The sequence below is a fragment of the Tursiops truncatus genome, chromosome 2, assembly GCF_011762595.2.
Source record: "Tursiops truncatus isolate mTurTru1 chromosome 2, mTurTru1.mat.Y, whole genome shotgun sequence".
In the NCBI taxonomy this organism is placed as follows: Eukaryota; Metazoa; Chordata; class Mammalia; order Artiodactyla; family Delphinidae; genus Tursiops; species Tursiops truncatus.
This window is the reverse complement of record NC_047035.1, coordinates 166,287,724-166,307,156: the sequence shown is the minus strand read 5'-3', so window position 1 is coordinate 166,307,156 and position 19,433 is coordinate 166,287,724. Positions and strand designations below refer to the sequence as shown.

The 19,433-nt window shown below is 39.2% G+C and overlaps 1 protein-coding gene across 1 annotated transcript in view; it reads right to left on the bottom strand.

The window, feature by feature from the left end:
• MYO3A (myosin IIIA) overlaps window positions 1-19,433 on the bottom strand; it is a 178,029-nt gene that overhangs the window by 115,169 nt on the left and 43,427 nt on the right. Inside the window, exons 7-9 of the mRNA XM_019933176.3 lie at window positions 17,979-18,124; window positions 15,180-15,245; window positions 11,737-11,892 (exon numbers count right to left, since the gene is read on the bottom strand). Coding sequence (XP_019788735.2) covers window positions 11,737-11,892; window positions 15,180-15,245; window positions 17,979-18,124 — 368 coding nt within the window. The remainder of the gene's footprint in view (window positions 1-11,736; window positions 11,893-15,179; window positions 15,246-17,978; window positions 18,125-19,433) is intronic.

The window sequence follows — 19,433 nt, the reverse complement described above, 5'->3', positions numbered from 1 at the left end:
GGAACTCCCCATAAAAAGGAATTTTAATTGGGAATTTATTATCAGTCGAGTAGATACTGGGCTAGGTTTTTCCTTTATTTACAAGGTATGCAAATCATTACTTAAATAATATTTGTAGGTAAATGTTCAAGGTACATAAAAGAATTTTAGCATCCTGTTTGCATATTCCACATAATGGGTATTCATTGCTTCAGCGGCTAAAAACACCTTTCCTCCATGGGGGTGAAATTCCTTCCGAAATGCTGTGAGGAAGGACTCTGCCTCTCACCTGGAAACTGGAAGTGAGGGAGGACCTAGTGTTTCTCACTCCTTTTTCACCTACAGCCGGGCCTGTGACCTCAGCCTGGGGGAGCAATGGTTCTGTAGGGAACTTAGAACATCGAGCGAATGGCACAAAGCTCAAGATGAGTTTACAAATCCTTTGAGGCGCTTGTGGCTTTCAAGAACCCAGTGCTGCTTTGCTGCAGGACATGTTACAGGGCTGGGGGTGGGTGTCAGTGCCAGCCTCTTGGCAGGTAGTTCTTAAGAAAGGATATTTGAGGCACCCTGCTTCCTTTGCTTCTAAGCCTGCCTCTCTGCCTCCCTCTCAGTTCTCTGAGCCACCCAGTATTTTTCACAAAATTGCTTTTCTTCTTAAGTTGGCATGTATTGTTTTTAGTCAAGAATGCTGAAGAGTACATTTCAATTACAAATGACTTTTACCTATTCCCATTAAATCGGATAATTGAGTATTTTTAAATCCGGATTCAAGAGTAAACCTTTTTTTTTTGGAAATACTTTATAATTCAAGTTGTTCACGGATCCAGCCTGCATACTAACATCACAAATTTTAACTCCTATGAAAAATGCGCCCCCACAGTTGAGGAGTTTGCCGTAGGAGTGGCTGCTATATTCATATGCATCTTGATTCCTCAGAACAGCTAAGTTATTGGAGTGATTTGTTTGTTCTGTTCAGGCCTTAACTTAGAAGAGAGCGTTCTTGTTTTCATTCCACACTAGCTTCCAACGCCACCCCCTCCCCACCATCAAGAAATTTAGAGAACTCAGTTTGTATTCAATTTACAGGAAAGTCAACTTTAAAACTGAATTGTGAATAAAAAAATCCTTATCCTGCCAAGCACATGCATCAATCTAATTCCAAAGGTTAGTATCACATACCAACAAATGTCAGCTTAGATTTAGGTATATTGATTTAGTACAGCTGGGTTGTGGATCAATTTTATCGATGTTAGGAACTATGACAAATCAAATAATTTCGCATGATCTTGAAGAGCGTTATTTTTGCCTAAGGTGGTACCAGCAGCATCCCAGACCCTCTTTCCACTTCCCTGAGCGTGTCTCACACTTTGGGACTAGTATAAAAATGCTGAGAGCATTTTCCTTCCCCCTCCTATAAGGTCACAGATCTGTGCTCAAATGGTGCTGTGGCTTCATGATTCCAGCTCCACTTCCACCCCCTCCAAACATTCACTTTTGAAAGATAAAATATATTTTAAAATATTTTTTAAAAGAATTAAAATGACAAAGACATTCTCTAAAACCAGGTGAGCATCATGGTGGACCTAATGGATGAGACACACACTGGGTAAGAGAGCAGAAACCATAGGTGACTCGAAGTCCAGGACTACAAATAGGCAGAATAGGCCTGGGAGGGAAGGAAGCAGAAAGAAAGCCCTGACCTGTGCTTGGTGGAGAGAATGGAACTGAATGTGTGCCTTGCCTGGAGAGAGAAGACTGAAAAAATTCTGCACCTTCTTCCGTTTATAGAACCAGGTACCTAAGATGGCAGGACAGGGCAGAGACATGGGGTCTACTTCATACTGGCTCAGTGACTAGATCTGCAGTATCCTCAAAGTCATAATGAACAGAAAGGCTCTGGACTGGGGGCACTTGAAGCTGGATTACAGCAAAGGCAAAACCTCCAAAAGAGGGGAAGAAACAAAACAAAAGATCACCTATTAAACATGGGAGAGTGGGGACTTCCCTGGTGGTCCAGTGGTAAAGAAATCACCTTCCAATGCAGGGGATATGGGTTCAATCCCTGGTTGGGGAACTAAGATCCCACATGCCATGGGGCAACTAAGCCCACGTGCCACAACTACTGAGCTCATGCGCCTCAATGAGAGAGCCCGTGTGCCACAAACTACAGAACCTGCACACCACAACTACAGAGTCCATGTGCCCTGGAGCCCATGCACCACAACTAGAGAGAGAAAACCTGCACACCACTACTAGAAAGAAGCCCATGCGCTGCAACGAGAGATCCTGCACACCTCAACGAAGACACCACGTGCCACAACTAAGACCTGACACAGCCAAAAAAATAAAGAAAATACAGAAATATTTAAAAATAAATAAAATATTTAAAAAATAAAGATGGGAGAGCAAACTAAAATTCTAAATCACAGAAGGAAACCACATATTGAGGAAACAAATGAACTCATTCATAAGGACATTTCAATCTTGTTAAAATGCAAATCAAAAAATGACTGCTAAGTAGTGTAAGATCAAGAGAAAAAGGAAAGAATTACATTCACAAAAAAGACAAAGAAATTAGCCAGATATGAACGGCCAGATATAAAAGTCAGATATGATGAAAGAATAAATGGTTAAAAAAATAAAACAGTGAGAAATTCTAGAAATGAAAAACACAGAAATATTGACATGAAAAATCAGTATGTAGGATTGCTCTAACTAGGTCTAGTCTAAGAGCAAATTAGTGAACTGGAAAACAATTTTGAAGAAATTATCTAAAATGCAGCAGAGATTGATAAACCGATGATGAACATGAAAGAGAAATTATAAGACATTTAATATAAATTAGGACATTCCAATATTTATCTCTTACGAGCAGAAAATAAAAAGATGAGAGAGGATCAATATTTAAAGGAATAATGACTGAAAATTTTCCATAACTGAGTAAGACTTGAGTTCTCATATTGAAAGCGTATTCTGAATTCTTAACTGGATAAAGAAGAATATATTTTGTGACTCAAGCAGAAGTATTGAGCTTAGGCTAACACAGTGTCCAATATATAGTAGTTGTCAATAATTTCTTTTAATCACTAGAACTTAGAGCACCAGGCTTTTAATCTAAATACTGTGTGGTTCAACCATTCTTATAATGCTTGAATGTTGGGAGGCAAGTCTCCATGAGTCTCTCACATTTCTTCACCTCTTGTATTAGCTTTTGTTCTAGACTATATTTGCCATGTTTGCTATACAAACATATATACAAAGACAGGGTCTCCCTCCAGGACACATGGAAGTTTTGTTTGCTGTCTGGAATAGTAAAGATAAAGTCTGCTCCAGGGCAAAGTTTAGGCAGATTTGCTGGCAACCCCTTTAAAAGATTAGAGTTTCTCAAGCTCAGGGTTCCCAAACTGTGAGGCAAACCCACTGTGTATACACCATCTACCAAGGCCATTCCACATCACCCCTAGGACTTACAGGGCAAGGACAACCAACATGAATGTAAAATTCATGCTGTGGGCTTAACTGTGCATAATAAAGGCCTCTGTCTCTGATCAAGGGTCTCTTCTGCCAGCATTCATGAAACTGGCAGGTCAACTTATTAGCTTGCAAGTAGGATAAAATCTCAGATCCTTCACAGTTCTTGACATTGGACACCCTATACAATATTGGTACACCTCAATCTCTGTTTTTTATTTGCTTGTTTGGTTGCTGTTTGTCCATTTGCTTTGGGAAGGATGGGATTGCTGCAGACTGTGGAGCTATACCCACACAAAGACACAAAGATGGGCATTATAAGCCCACAACCAACCACCTCCTCCCTAGAAACTACATGCCCAGTTCCTTCTTTCTGGCACTCTATTCCACTCACAACTTAAATTTTTCCTCACTGAAGGTCTCTCGAGCAAGGCTGTAAACTCACTTAGGCATGGACTCAAAATTGGCCACAATCATTGGCCATTCATGGGAATAAAGCTTTGTCATTGGGATTAGGATTTGAATCCCCGCTAAGTCATTCATTACCTGTGCAGCTTCGTACAAGTTAATTAGCCTCTGCAAACCTCAGTTCTTCTTGCTGTGAAAATGGGGGATCATAAAACATTTCCCTCAGGGTTGTTGTAAAATCACATGATATAAAGTCTTAATACAATGCCCTGCACATAGTAGGCATTAAAGAAATAGGAATTAAATATATTAAACCACAACAGGAATTCAAATATAACTGCTTTTTTAGGTCATGCCCTATTTTGTACGCACTTCTCCCAGCTCCCTAAACAGCGATATGCTCCTGACATGCAATTAATAGGATTCTCATGAATAAACTTAAATTACAAAAGACTATTCTTTGACTTAACAATACCATCTATGGGAATTTATCTTACAGAAGTAGTAAGAGATTTGTATACAACTCTATTCATTACAGTGTTACTTACTTATTAGAATTAAAAATAATGAATAACAACCTAAATGCCCAATCATAGGGGGTTATTTAAATCAATCATTGAATAGTCATGCAAGAGAATGTTGTACAGCAATTTAAAAAAATTGTGGTACAGATCGGGAGAAAATATTTGTAAGCAATGTGACCAACAAGGGATTAATCTCCAAAATATACAAACAGCTCATGCAGCTCAATATCAAGAAAACAAACAACTCAATCAAAAAATGGGCAGAGGGCTTCCCTGGTGGTGCAGTGGTTGAGTGTCCGCCTGCTGATGCAGGGGATGTGGGTTCATGCCCCGGTCTGGGAGGATCCCACATTCTGCGGAGCGGCTGGGCCTGTGAGCCACTGCCGCTGAGCCTGCACGTCCGGAGCCTGTGCTCTGCAACAGGAGAGGCCGCAACAGTGAGAGGCCCGCGTACCGCAAAAAAAAAAAAAGGGGCAGAAAATCTAAATAGACATTTCTCCAAAGAAGACATACAGATGACCAAGAAGCACATGAAAAGATGCTCAACACTGCTAATTATTAGAGAAATGCAAGTAAAAACTCCAATGAGATATCACCTCACACCAGTCAGAATGGCCATCATCAAAAAGTCTACAAAAAATAAAAGCTGGAAAGGGTGTGGAGAAAAGGGAACCCTCCTACACTGTTGGTGGGAATGTAAATTGGTACAGCTACTATGGAAAACAGCATGGAGGTTCCCTAAAAAACTAAATATAGAACTACCATATGATCCAGCAATCCCACTCCTGGGCATATACCCAGAGAAAAACATGGTTCGAAAGAATACATGCAACCCAGTGTTCACTGCAGCGTTGTTTACAACAGCCAAGACATGGAAGCAACCTAAATGTCCATCAACAGATGAATGGATAAAGAAGATGTGGTACAATATATACAATGGAATATTACTCAGCCATTAAAAATAATGAAATAATGCCATTTACAGCAACATGGATGGACCTGGAGATCTTCATACTAAGTGAAGTAAGTCAGACAGAGAAAGACAAATATCATATGATATCTCTTATATGCATAATCTAAAAAAAATGATACAAATGAACTTATTTACAAAACAGAAACAGATGCACAGACTTAGAGAATGAACTTATGGTTACCAGGGCAGAAGGGTGGGAAGGAGGGATAGACTGGGAGTTTAGAATTGTCATGTACACACTGCTATATTTAAAACAGATAACAAGGACCTACTGTATAGCACAAGGAACTCTGCTCAATATTCTGTAATAACCTAAATGGGAAAAGAACTTGAAAATGAATAGATATATGTATATGTATAACTGAATCACCTTACTGTACACCTGAAACTAAAACAACATTGTTAATCAACTATACTCCAATAAAAAATTAAAAATTTTTAAATTTGTGGTAGAAGGATATTTAAAGACATGGGTATTTGCTAGTCAGTGAAAAGAATGCAGGCTCCAGGACACATATATTCCAATTTTGTTTTTAAATGTATTTCCATTCATAAGATACTAGAAGGTTATAGATTGAAATGTTATAATTGATTGATTTTATGTTGTACATGTCTGCGTAGCTTCTAAATTTCCTAAAATAAACATATATGCTATCTATAAGTAAACATATTCAATATTATAAAAACTATACATAACAGATCATTAAAAATCAAAATAGGAAGTATAAATAAAATATTGAAAATGATTTTTGAATATAATTGAACCAGGGAAAATGATACCAAAAAATAATAGTGTAAAAAACTATTTCAAGTGTTACATTCAATTTTAAATCTCAAATCTAAGATATCTTACTTCACAGAAGAGGAGACAAATGCAAGAAAATATAAGCCAATACTAATCATCTATTGCAGTTTACATTATTTGTTCTGATGAGGCTGTTTAAAAAATGCTGCCAGCTCTCTCCCTCCATGAACAAGGAAGTGGGTACCAGACACCACATCTGCTAGTGCCTTGATCTTGGACTTCCCAGTCACCAGAACTAAGCAAGTCCAGACCAGAGGGCAGACAGCAGAAGCAAGAAGAACTACAATCCTGCAGCCTGTGGAACAAAAACCACATTCACAGAAAGACAGACAAGATGAAAAGGCAGAGGGCTATGTACCAGATGAAGGCACAAGATAAAATTCCAGAGAAACAACTAAATGAAGTGGAGATAGGCAACCTTCCAGAAAAAGAATTCAGAATAATGAGAGTGAAGATGATCCAGGACCTCGGAAAAAGAATGGAGGCAAAGATCGAGAAGATGCAAGAAATGCTTAACAAAGATCTACAAGAATTAAAGAACAAACAAACAGAGATGAACAACACAATAACTGAAATGAAAAATACACTAGAAGGAATCAATAGCAGAATAACTGAGGTAGAAGAGCAGATAAGTGACCTGGAAGACAGAATGGTGGGATTCACTGCTGTGGAAGAGAATAAAGAAAAAAGAATGAAAAGAAATGAAGACAGTCTAGAGACGTCTGGGACAACATTAAACGCAACAACATTCACATTATAGGGGTCCCAGAAGGAGAAGGGAGAGAGAAAGGACCCAAGAAAATATTTGAAGAGATTATAGTCGAAAACTTCCCTAACATGGGAAAGGAAATAGCCACCCAAGTCCAGGAAGTGCAGAGAGTCCCAGGCAGGATAAACCCAAGGAGAAACACTCTGAGACACACAGTAATCAAAGTGACAATAATTAAAGACAAAGAAAAATTACTGAAAGCAGCAAGGTAAAAACGACAAATAATATACAAGGGAACTCCCATAAGGTTAACAGCTGATTTCTCAGCAGAAACTCTACAAGCCAGAAGGGAGTGGCATGACATATTTAAAATGATGAAAGGGAAGAACCTACAATGAAGACTACTCTGCCCGGCAAGGATCTCATTCAGATTTGATGGAGAAATCAAAAGCTTTACAGACAAGCAAAAGCTAAGAGAATTCAGCACCACCAAACCAGCTCTACAACAAATGCTAAAGGAACTTCCCTAAGTGGAAAATACAAGACAAGAAAAGGACCTACAAAAACAAACCCAAAACAATTAAGAAAATGGTAATAGGAACGTACATACAGATAATTACCTTAAACGTGAATGGATTAAATGCTCCAACCAAAAGACACAGGCTTGCTGAATGGATACAAAAACAAGACCCATATATATGCTGTCTACAAGAGACCCACTTCAGACTTAGGGACACATACAGACTGAAATTGAGGGAATGGAAAAAGATATTCCATGCAAATGGAAATCAAAAGAATGCTGGAGTAGCAATTCTCATATCAGACAAAATAGACTTTAAAATAAAGATAATTACAAGAGACAAAGAAGGACAATACATAATGATCAAGGGATCAATCCAAAAAGAAGATATAACAATTGTAAATATTTATGCACCCAACATAGGAGCACCTCAATAATAAGGCAAATGCTAACAGCCATAAAAGAGGAAATCGAAAGTAGCACAATAATAGTGGGGGACCTTAACACCTCACTCACACCAATGGGCAGATCACCCAAACAGAAAATTAACCAGAAAACACAAGCTTTAAATAACACAACAGACCAGATAGATTTAAATGATATTTATACGACATTCCATCCAAAACCAGCAGATTACACTTTCAATTGATATTTATACGACATTCCATCCAAAAACAGCAGATTACACTTTCTTCTCAAGTACGCACAGAACATTCTCCAGCATAGATCACACTGTGGGTCACAAATCAAGCCTCAGTAAATTTAAGAAAACTGAAATCATTTCAAGCATCTTTTCTGACCACAATGCTATGAGATTAGAAATCAATTACAAGGAAAAAAACGTAAAAAACACAAACACATGAAGGCTAAACAATACGTTACTAAATAACCAAGAGATCACTGAAGAAATCAAAGAGGAAATCAAAAAATACCTAGAGACAAATGACAATGAAAACACGATGATCCAAAACCTACGGGAGGCAGCAAAAGCAGTTCTAAGAGGGAAGTTTATAGCTATACAAGCCTACCTCAAGAAACAAGAAACATCTCAAGTAAACAATCTAACCTTACACCTAAAGGAACTAGAGAAAGTAGAACAAACAAAACCCGAAGTTAGCAGAAGGGAAGAAATCATAAAGATCAGAGCAGAAATAAATGAAATACAAACAAAGAAAACAACAGCAAAGATCAATAAAACTAAAAGCTGGTTCTTTGAGAAGATAAACAAAATTGATAAACCATTAGCCAGACTCATCAAGAAAAAGAGGGAGAGGACTCAAATCAATAAAATTAGAAATGAAAAAGGAAAAGTTACAACAGACACTGCAGAAATACAAAGCATCCTAAGAGACTACTACAAGCAACTCTATGCCAATAAAATGGACAACCTGGAAGAAATGGGCAAATTCTTAGAAAGGGATAACCTTCTAAGACTGAACCAGGAAGAAATAGAAAATATGAACAGACCAATCACAAGTAATGAAATTGAGACTGTGATTAAAAATCTTCCAACAAACAAAAGTCCAGGACCAGATGGCTTCGAAGGTGAATTCTATCAAACATTAAGAGAAGAGCTAACACCCATCCTTCTCAAACCCTTCCAAAAAATTGCAGAGAAAGGAACACTCCCAAACTCATTCTATGAGGCCACCATCACCCTGATACCACAACCAGACAAAGATACTACAAAAAAAGAAAATTACAGACCAATATCACTGATGAATATAGATGCAAAAATCCTCAACAAAATACTAGCAAACAGAATCCAAGAACACATTAAAAGGATCATACACCATGATCAAGTGGGATTTATCCCAGGGATGTAAGGATTCTTCAATATACGCAAATCAATCAATGTGACACACCATATTAACAAATTGAAGAATAAAAACCATATGATCATCTCAATAGATGCAGAAAAAGCTTTTGAAAAAATTCAACACCATTTATGATAAAAAGGCTCCAGAAAGTGGGCATAGAGGGAACCTAACTCAACATAATAAAGGCCATATATGACAAACCCACAGCAAACATCATTCTCAATGGTGAAAAACTGAAAGCATTTCCTCTAAGATCAGGAACAAGACAAGGATGTCCACTCTCACCACTATAATTCAACCTAGTTTTCGAAGTCCTAGCCACGGCAATCAGAGAAGAAAAAGAAATAGAAGGAATACAAATTAGAAAAGAAGCAGTAAAACTGTCACTGTTTGCAGATGACATGATACTATACATAGAGAATCCTAAAGATGCCACCAGAAAACTACTAGAGCTAATCAATGAATCTGGTAAAGTTGTAGGATACAAAATTAATGCACAGAAATCTCTTCAATTCCTACACACTAATGATGAAAATTCTGAAAGAGAAATTAAGGAAACACTCCCATTTACCACTGTAACAAAAACAATAAAACACCTAGGAATAAACCTACCTAGGGAGACAAAAGACCTGTATGCAGAAAACTAAAAGACACTGTTGAAAGAAATTAAAGATGATACCAACAGATGGAGAGATATACCATGTTCTTGGATTGGAAGAATCAATATTGTGAAAATGACTACACTACCCAAAGCAATCTACAGATTCAATGCAATCCCTATCAAATTACCAATGGCATTATTTGACAGAACTAGAACAAAAAATCTTAAAATCTGTATGGAGACACAAAAGACCACGATAGCCAAAGCAGTCTTGAGGGGGAAAAAACGGAGGTGGAGGAATCAGACTCCCTAACTTCAGACTACACTACAGTAATCAAGACAATGTGGTACTGGCACAAAACCAGAAATACAGATCAATGGAACAGGATAGAAAGCCTAGAGATAAACCCACGCACCTATGGTCAACTAATCTATGAAAAAGGAGGCAAGGATATACAATGGAGAAAAGACAGTCTCTTCAATAAATGGTACTGGGAAAACTGGACAGCTACATGTAAAAGAATGAAATTAGAACACTCCCATACACAGAAATAAAGTCAAAATGGATTAGAGACTTAAATGTAAGACTGGACACTACAAAACTCTTAGAGGAAAACATAGGAAGAACACTCTTTGACATAAATCACAGCAAGATCTTTTTTGATCCACCTCCAAGAGTAATGGAAATAAAAACAAAAATAAACAAATGGAACCTAATGAAACTTAAAACCTTTTGCAAAGCAAAGGAAACCATAAACAAGATGAAAAGACATCTTCAGAATGGGAAAAAATATTTGCAAACAAATCAACAGACAAAGGATTAATCTCCAAAATACATAAACATGCAGCTCAATATTAAAAAAACAAACAACCCAATCAAAAAATGGGCAGAAGACCTAAATAGACATTTCTCCAGAGAAGACATACAGATTGGCCAAGAAGCACATGAAAAGCTGCTCAACATCACTAATTATTAGAGAAATGCAAATCAAAAGTACAATGAGGTATCACCTCACACCAGTTAGAATGGGCATCATCAGAAAATCTACAAACAACAAATGCTGGAGAGGGTGTGGAGAAAAGGGAACCCTCTTGCACTGTTGGTGGGAGTGTAAATTGATACAGCCACTATGGAGAACAGTATGGAGGTTCCTTAAGAAACTAAAAATAGAACTGCCATATGACCCAGCAATCCCACTACTGGGCATATACCCAGAGAAAACCATAATTCAAAAAGACACATGCACCCCAATGTTCATTGCTGTGTTACTTACAATAGCCAGGTCATGGAAGCAACCTAAATGCCCATGGACAGACGAATGGATAAAGAAGATGTGGTACATATATACAATGGAATATTACTCAACCATAAAAAGGAATGAAATTGGGTCATTTGTAGAGACGTGGATGAATCTAGAGACTGTCATACAGAGTGAAGTAAGTCAGAAAGAGAGAAACAAATATCGTATACTAACGCATATATGTGGAACCTAAAAAATGGTACAGATGAACCGGTTTGCAGGGTAGAAGTTGAGACACAGATGTAGGGAACAAAGATATGGACACCAATGGGGGAAAGCGGTGGGGGGCGGTGGTGGTGTGATGAATTGGGAGATTGGGATTGACATGTATACACTGATGTGTATAAAATGGATGACTAATAAGGACCTGCTGTATAAAAAAAATAAAATAAAATTCAAACAGAAAGAAAAAAAATGCTGCCAGTAATTTTACCATATCAGGATGCAACTCAACATGTGACATTCACTTTTCATTCAAATACCGCTTTATCTCCAAACCACAACCAGGGAATTTAAATCATTAAACCAGCAAGTTCTTTTCTCACCTTAACAACCATTGCATTATAAAATTGTCAGACTCTTTAGATGATCTTTGGATTTTGGAGTCAAGATGCTATTTAATTACCTGGCCTTTTCTGAGCCTCCCGTGCACTGGTAAATACCAATGAATTCCGTGAGTTGTTTTTGTAACATCGCATCTTTGCCTTCAACTTGAGTAATGAATTTATGCTGTAAAAGATCTGACACTGTTGGACGCTTTTCATAATCTTTAGTCAAGCACCTGCACTGGCAGAAAGGAACATGCCATTATTAGATAAGTTAGAGTTTTGCATTTATCATTCACAGTCCTAAAAACTGCTCTAACACAATGGAATGATGTTCTTCATCGATGCTCAGCCCAGGAAGCACATCTCAAACAATGTTAGAACTGTTATATGATGAATTAATCTGTGAGAGATTACACCGTAGTGATATCAACTTCCAACTAAATTCCCCTTCCCTAGCCTCCCAGTAAGCATTACTGCAGAGTGATAACTGAACTCAGTCTCCATTGCAAAGTCTCCTTTACAAGTCAGTAGCTAAAGATAAACAACAATGCAGTCATTACAGGTTTAATGCTTACCTAGAATTAAAACAAACTTTTCAGTTTCCCTTCCCTAATGCTTTTTTTTTTTTTTTTTGTGGTACGCGGGCCTCTCACTGTGTGGCCTCTCCCGTCGCGGAGCACAGGCTCCGGACGCGCAGGCTCAGCGGCCATGGCTCACGGGACCAGCCGCTCCGCGGCATGTGGGATCTTCCCGGACCGGGGCACGAACTCGCGTCCCCTGCATCGGCAGGTGGACTCTCAACCACTGCGACACCAACGAAGCCCCCCTAATGCTTTTAAAGGTTTCTCAATCGATCTATTTCTTCCTACGCGATAAAACTGCTAACCCATCTGCGAGGGCTCATGTGCTGAGGATGTTTAAATCCCACGCCAGTGGATGTTTTCCGAGGTCCTCCAGGAGAAGTACGAATGTGTACCACACTCTTGATAGGATCAACCAGGTGAGAGCACCTGAAACGGCATCACAGGAGGACCACTGGAGCCAACACTGGATGTTTAACCCACTGTCTTCAGGTATTTGGAAGAGGGATTAGACTAGCTTTCAGTCACAAGGGACAAAAAAATCTAGGATCGATGGGGAGAATGAAGAGAGACACAGATTTCTGGTCAGTATAAGGGAGAACTTTCTGATAGGCTTATCAAAGATGGAAAGGACCACATTGGGAAGTAGGATTATTTTTATTAGGGGTTTACTGATTGGATGGCCCCTCGATGCACATGTTCAAGATGGATTTACACTCTGCATACCCTTCCAACCCTGAGGTTCTGAGGATGTATGATTATGAGAAAACTGGTCAGAGTGGGGCTGTCATTTGGGGGTAGAAAAAAAGAAAAAAGAAGAAGGAATCCATGCCTGATCTGACCCATGCCATTTCTCATCTGCATTGTTAATCCCCCTGGGATGAGAATTTGGCAACTTATTCTGTTGGGCTTACCTAAAAAGATACTACCCAGGGATGCTAAAAGATGCTAAGGAATGAGGATGACAATGTCTGAAAATAAGAACAAGTGCTCTTAGCTTTCATTTAGTTTCAGAGTATGTGTCGATTTCTGCCACCTGCAGCACTCACATCTACGTATTGAGTTTAGTCACATAGGAGGTTATTTTATTCAGGTAAAACATTATCAGATAGCTGATGTGTACCAGCCACTCTGCTAGACACCGGAGTTACAGTGACAAGTAAGGCACATTCGGTGCCCTGGAGTTGTTTACTGGCTAGTGAGGGAGAAAGACCTCTAAACAGGTTGTGAAATAAAAGAGGAAATGCTGCTAGAGGAAGAGGAAAAAAGGACGGGAGAGCTCGCAGGGCAGAGTCCTAACTGCTTGGGGGAAACCAGGAAATGTTGCTCAGAGGTGAAATTGTGCCGAGTGTGTCAAAGTCACCAAGTCCCATTGAGGATCCACGCGGAAGGATCTGCGGACACGGGCCATGGTTATGAATCGTGGGGAGCCCTTCAAACCTACCAACAATTCTCCTGAGAGGTCTGTGAAATTCGACTGCAGTTTATTAACTATTCTGCAGTGCATAGTACATACTCAGTAAACACTATTTAAGTGAAAACTAAAAGAAAAAGGGCTTCCCTGGTGGCACAGTGGTTGAGAGTCTGCCTGCTAATGCAGGGGACACGGGTTCGAGCCCTGGACTGGGAAGATCCCACATGCCGCGGAGCAACCAAGCCCGTGAGCCACAACTACTGAGCCTGCGCGTCTGGAGCCTGTGCTCCGCAACAATAGAGGCCATGATAGTGAGAGGCCCGCGCACTGCGATGAAGAGTGGCCCCCGCTTGCCACAACTAGAGAAAGCCCTCGCACAGAAACGAAGACCCAACACAGCAAAATAAATAAATAAATTAATTAATAAAACTCCTACCCCCAACATCTTCTTTAAAAAAAAAAAAAAAACTAAAAGAAAAAGCAGATGATTGATCTTTCTTGTATTTTCATAACCCTTAAATAACTCTCTTTATAGAAACAAGCAGATATTCTTGGTAGGAAAACCAGTGATAGCAGTATGGACAAGGATGACCGGTTCCTCTACTTTTTTGCCCTCTTTACATTTTCTGAGTGAGCTTTGACACATCAAAGCTTAATGACCGGGATTCCCTGGTGGCACAGTGGTTGAGAGTCTGCCTGCCGATGCAGGGGACACGGGTTCGTGCCCCGGTCCGGGAGGATCCCACATGCCGCAGAGCGGCTGGGCCCATGAGCCATGGCCGCTGAGCCTGTGCATCCGGAGCCTGTGCTCCGCAACGGGAGAGGCCACAACAGTGAGAGGCCCGCATACAGCAAAAAAAAAAAAAAAAAAAAAAAAAAGCTTAATGACCCCTCTCTCCCATTTACAACTTGCAGTCATCCCTTCCCTTATTTTCTCAAGGTGAAGTCATGACAAAGATTGTGAAAAAAGTTCATGGACAGATTTAGAAATGGCTGACTCACAGCTTCTAGTCAATTGTCTGGAGGCACTGCACTTGTACTAAGTATCTGTCAAATTAAAAGTGAACTTCAAACGTATAAGCATTTTATCTGTATGATTATCTGACTCACCAAGTGCAATGACAACTTCCCTGTGATGGGAATTAGCGATGCAGATAAATGAAGGGCTAAGAAACGGACTGAACAGACAATGGGTGAGAAGGTGGGACATGCTGAGGGTGAGGCTGCAAAGGGCAGGTGGACAGAAGAACAGGTTCATGGACGATGCAATGTCTGCAGAAGCACAGCTATCGATAAGTGAATGAACAAGACCCTGAGATCATTATCAGAATAATAATGGGTTCACTGAACATTCAGAAGACGCTACAAATGCTTGTTTTGAAGAAAATCATGGAAACTTCTGGGGCTATTTAATAGATAAGGAGGAGATTCGGAAGCACAGAGGAATTGTTATAAAAAGCACATCTCAAAGTTACAGCAGGACGGGATCTCGTTAATTCTTTTAAAAGACTCTATTATTACTCACTTGCTGATGAAGTCATTGAATTCTGCTGACCATATCTCAGGCTGCCTCAGTTTGGGGGGTGGATTCCTAGAAAAACAAGATACAAGGTTGGATTGTGCACACTGGTCAGTGACGATAAAAATTAAGAGGCAGAGCCAGCCAGACTAATGTCATTGCTGCATTAAGATTCTGCCAGGTATAATGAAGCATTACCATCATTTTCCAATTTAAAGACAGATAATTAGTTTTTAATCATTCTCTATATGGAGTGACAGTTTCCTTGTTTCTCTGAAAGCACTTAATATATGACACATTTTTTTCTAGCTAATAATTTTTCTTCTTTGAACGAAGCTTCTTGCTTTGAACTGAGAGCCCTAGAGGAAAACATAAATACTTAGCCGAATAGAAACAATGACTACTCGGGAGAAGATTTTTTCTTTTGAGTCCAGAAGAAATCTCTGAGGAATATTCAGGATACACAGAGGTGACCTGAAAGAAGTGTTCGAAATATGGAGGAAACTGCAGTATAGAGGGGCCTTTATAGTAGAATGCCTTTACGACTTGTTCTGTTGTTACTGGGTAGAGGGCCAGAAACAAGGTTACACAAGTAAGGAACCGGAAAATATGATTAGCAGTAAAGCTCTGAATGCCACTTAGAAGATTCTGTTATTAATTCCTTTCATTTTAAGCTAAACGAATCTTTTCTTTTTTTGGTATATTCATGAATACAAAGGAACATCAGCTGAAAATGAGGCTGATCTAACTGTAATCAAGCAACACTGATCAACTACGACAGTTGAATTTGCTGAAGTGCTGCTTTATGTTAATTCCAACAGCTCCCTGTTTTCATTAGTGGGATGGAAATACTTTGTCTTCAGCTCTGCATTAGTCCTTAAATAGCTTATAACAAAATTAATGTACGGTCTGTACAGGCTCATTAAAGAAAAGTACAGCTACTCATCCACCCTAGATCACGCCTCAAGCTCATTTTACAATCCTAGGACTATCTGAAGATTGCTGATTTGCACATTAAAAGAAGTAATTCTTCTCTGCAACAATCTTGCTTTGCTTCTTGTTCTCCTGAAATTTTCCTTTCTAAGAGATTTATCGGTTTCTTGGAGTATAACAAGGTTTTGATGATTTTAGGACACTCAGAACCGGGTAGCTTTTCAGATCCCCCTTTTTTTTCTCATTTCTACAGTCAGTATTCTCAGAATTCCATTTCAGAGAAATACTGGTGGTAGACGTAATAAGAAATAACTAAGATGGTGCAGCTTCCAGAAGCACCTTGCCCATAGGTACAATATGTATCAACAGTAGCATCCTTCCTCCATGTGGTACCATCACCAAGAGCAGTGACACTAGGCTAACTATGGTCATTTAGACCATAATTTAAATGGCTCAGGAAGAATAGTGCTTCATCTTACATATTGAATGACAGTAGGAATTAGGATATACAGATTTTTTTTGTTTGTTTTCCTCAAATTTAATGAAACGTCTGACTTGGTAAAGAGCAGGTTTTCTGCCTTTTTTTTTTTGGCTGCACAGCGCCGCGTGCGGGTTCCTAGTTCCCCAACCAAGGATCAAACCTGCGACCCCTGCAGTGGAAGCACAGAGTGAGTCTTAACCACTGGGACGCCAGGGAAGTCCCTCTGCTCTTTTTTGTAATCTTGCTTCCCCACTTACCAAGTAAGCAATATATTTTACAAACAGTAAGACCTGAGAGATACATTGAAATTGTTATGTAAAGGATGATCTATCTCTAAGGTATTATAATTCAGAACATATAGACAGGACAGAAAATTCCAAGGTAAAGTTAAAAACAAATTCAAATGCTTTGGTCCTATACTAATTTAACTACATGTGAAATATTCCAAACAGATCTATTTGGAAATGAATAGGTCATATTGGCATTATTTCTTTAGGACCGGAACCACGCCCCACCAGGGCTTTGTACATATTATTCAGTGTTCTATAGGCATTAGGACCACACAATTTATTTAATGCAGAATGTGGTAACAAACTGTAACATACACTACCTTCTCTGCCCTGGACCCCTGTCACCACAGGCCCTCTCTGTGTGCATTTCATTAAAATTAAGGTACCAAGCAAAATCCTTAAGAAAGTCTTCAAAAGACAACACATTCATAATAAAAAGAGGCAGTTTTTTTCACATCAGTTTTCTGAAATATCTAGGAACTACCCAAAGCATATATAAAACAGTGTTTAATTAGTGATAAGATCAGCAGGGGAGTCTGTCAATACACACATTGAAGGGGAGGGGTCTCCATAGAAAAGCATCTTCCTGGCTCCAAAGAGATTATTCTTCTTAGTGTCTCATATTAATATATTCAAAACACTAACAAATTTGAAATCATTACTTTATCAATAAATTTTATTTCTAACTTTCTTAATACTATTATCTTAAAGTTCTAAACAAAGGGAAGTATTAGCAAGTAGTAAAAAAATTACTAGATTGATAGAGTGAAATGAAGCACATCACTGTTACACTGACTGTGGACCAGGGAGCCTCCCTGATGAATCTGGGAATGGATCAACCGTGGCAGGAACTGCTGTTTTCTGAGTGCAAATCCTTGCCAAAGAAAAAAAGACACACTTAGTACCAAGAGAAAGCTCTTTGACTTAGACCAGGGAAATGAAACTATGGAACAAAAAGAGTGTCTCGGAAGCAGCAGCATGATATTCCAGGCCACTCTGCTCCCAACCTGCTGAAATATATCTGGGTATTTCCACGAGGAACTTGACGAGCACTCAGTGGCTAGAGGAAGACAGACAGACCCAGTGTGAGAGCCCCCTGACCTTGGTATTTTGAAGAGTGCTCTCATGGGATGGAGGTCGGCCAGTGGAGGATCTCCATCCCCAAGCTCGATGGCCGTGATCCCCAGGGACCACGTGTCACATCTGGCATCGTAAGTTGTATCCAACTGCTGTTCACATGCAATCACCTAGTAGAAAATGAAAGAAAAATGAAGTTTGTGACTTTAACAAGCACGTAGCAAAATGCTTAGAACAATGTGTAAGTGTTCAAACTGATGAGGTTTGAGAGCTCCGAGCAAAGGCAGTAACACAGGGGAGTAAAAGTTCAAATTATAATTAGTAGCAGTAGTTTTCTTCTGAGAACAGGGAATATCTTAGCAGGATTGCAAGTATGAGGAGAAACCTATGAAAAAAGCTTTTTGAAAATGCAAAACAGAAAGGGGACTGAAACAGTGTCCCCCATGGGAAGGGATGTAATCAAATACACAGCTAACACCTGTGCAATGATAGTCACTTGATAAACATTTGATGAGTGAACAGAGTCATTCATCTCAGCAAAGATAAAGATTACATCTTTAACAAATAAAAAGCGAAGGAAGGGGGCTTCCCTGGTGGCGCAGTGGTTGAGAGTCCACCTGCCAATGCAGGGGACGCAGGTTCGTGCCCCGGTCCAGGAAGATCCCACATGCCACGGAGCGGCTGGGCCCGTGAGCCATGGCCGCTGAGCCTGTGCGTCCGGAGCCTGTGCTCTGCAACGTGAGAGGCCCGCGACAATAAGCTTGACAGCAGTCTAGTCAAATGGTCTCAATCTTTTCTGACAACTAGAAGGCAGGAATGAGACAAGTGTGGAGAAATGCAAAAAGGCTTATGCCATTAATAAGAGGAAAATAAACTGGATAAAAATAAACATTGGTAAGGCTTTATCAGCAGTTATCTGGGAGCACACTAAATAGTAAAGCTACAACCAGCTTTTTAAAAATGCCACTAATCAAAGGATGTCACTAAGAGACAAGAATAAAAAGGGGGGAATCTTTTTTGCAGTATCATGAAATAGTGTTAACATAGAAGAATTATTACACAGTTACTTCACAATTTATTTCTAAATGTGTAAGTATAAATACAGACAGGCTGCAAATAATAATTGTAACATCAGTGATAACAAAAAGAAAATTCAACTTTAAATTTTTAAAACTATTTTTTATATTTTAAAAAGTTTTATATTTTGTGAATGCCAACTCACAAGACAAAAAATGATTTGGGGATGATGGCAGGTTAGAGTTTTATCATTTAACTACAGTACTATGAAATGATATGCAAAATGAAAGGAATCTAAGGTCCTGTCTGGAATGTAGTTCATCTTTCTGACTCTACTTAACATCAAGCTTAACACATTAAAAAAAACCCTGTGTTGGCACAGAGGATGAATTTATGCCCCAATTTGCCCATGATGTTCTAGGTTTATGCTCGCTTCCCTAGAGTCATTATAAATACCATCCC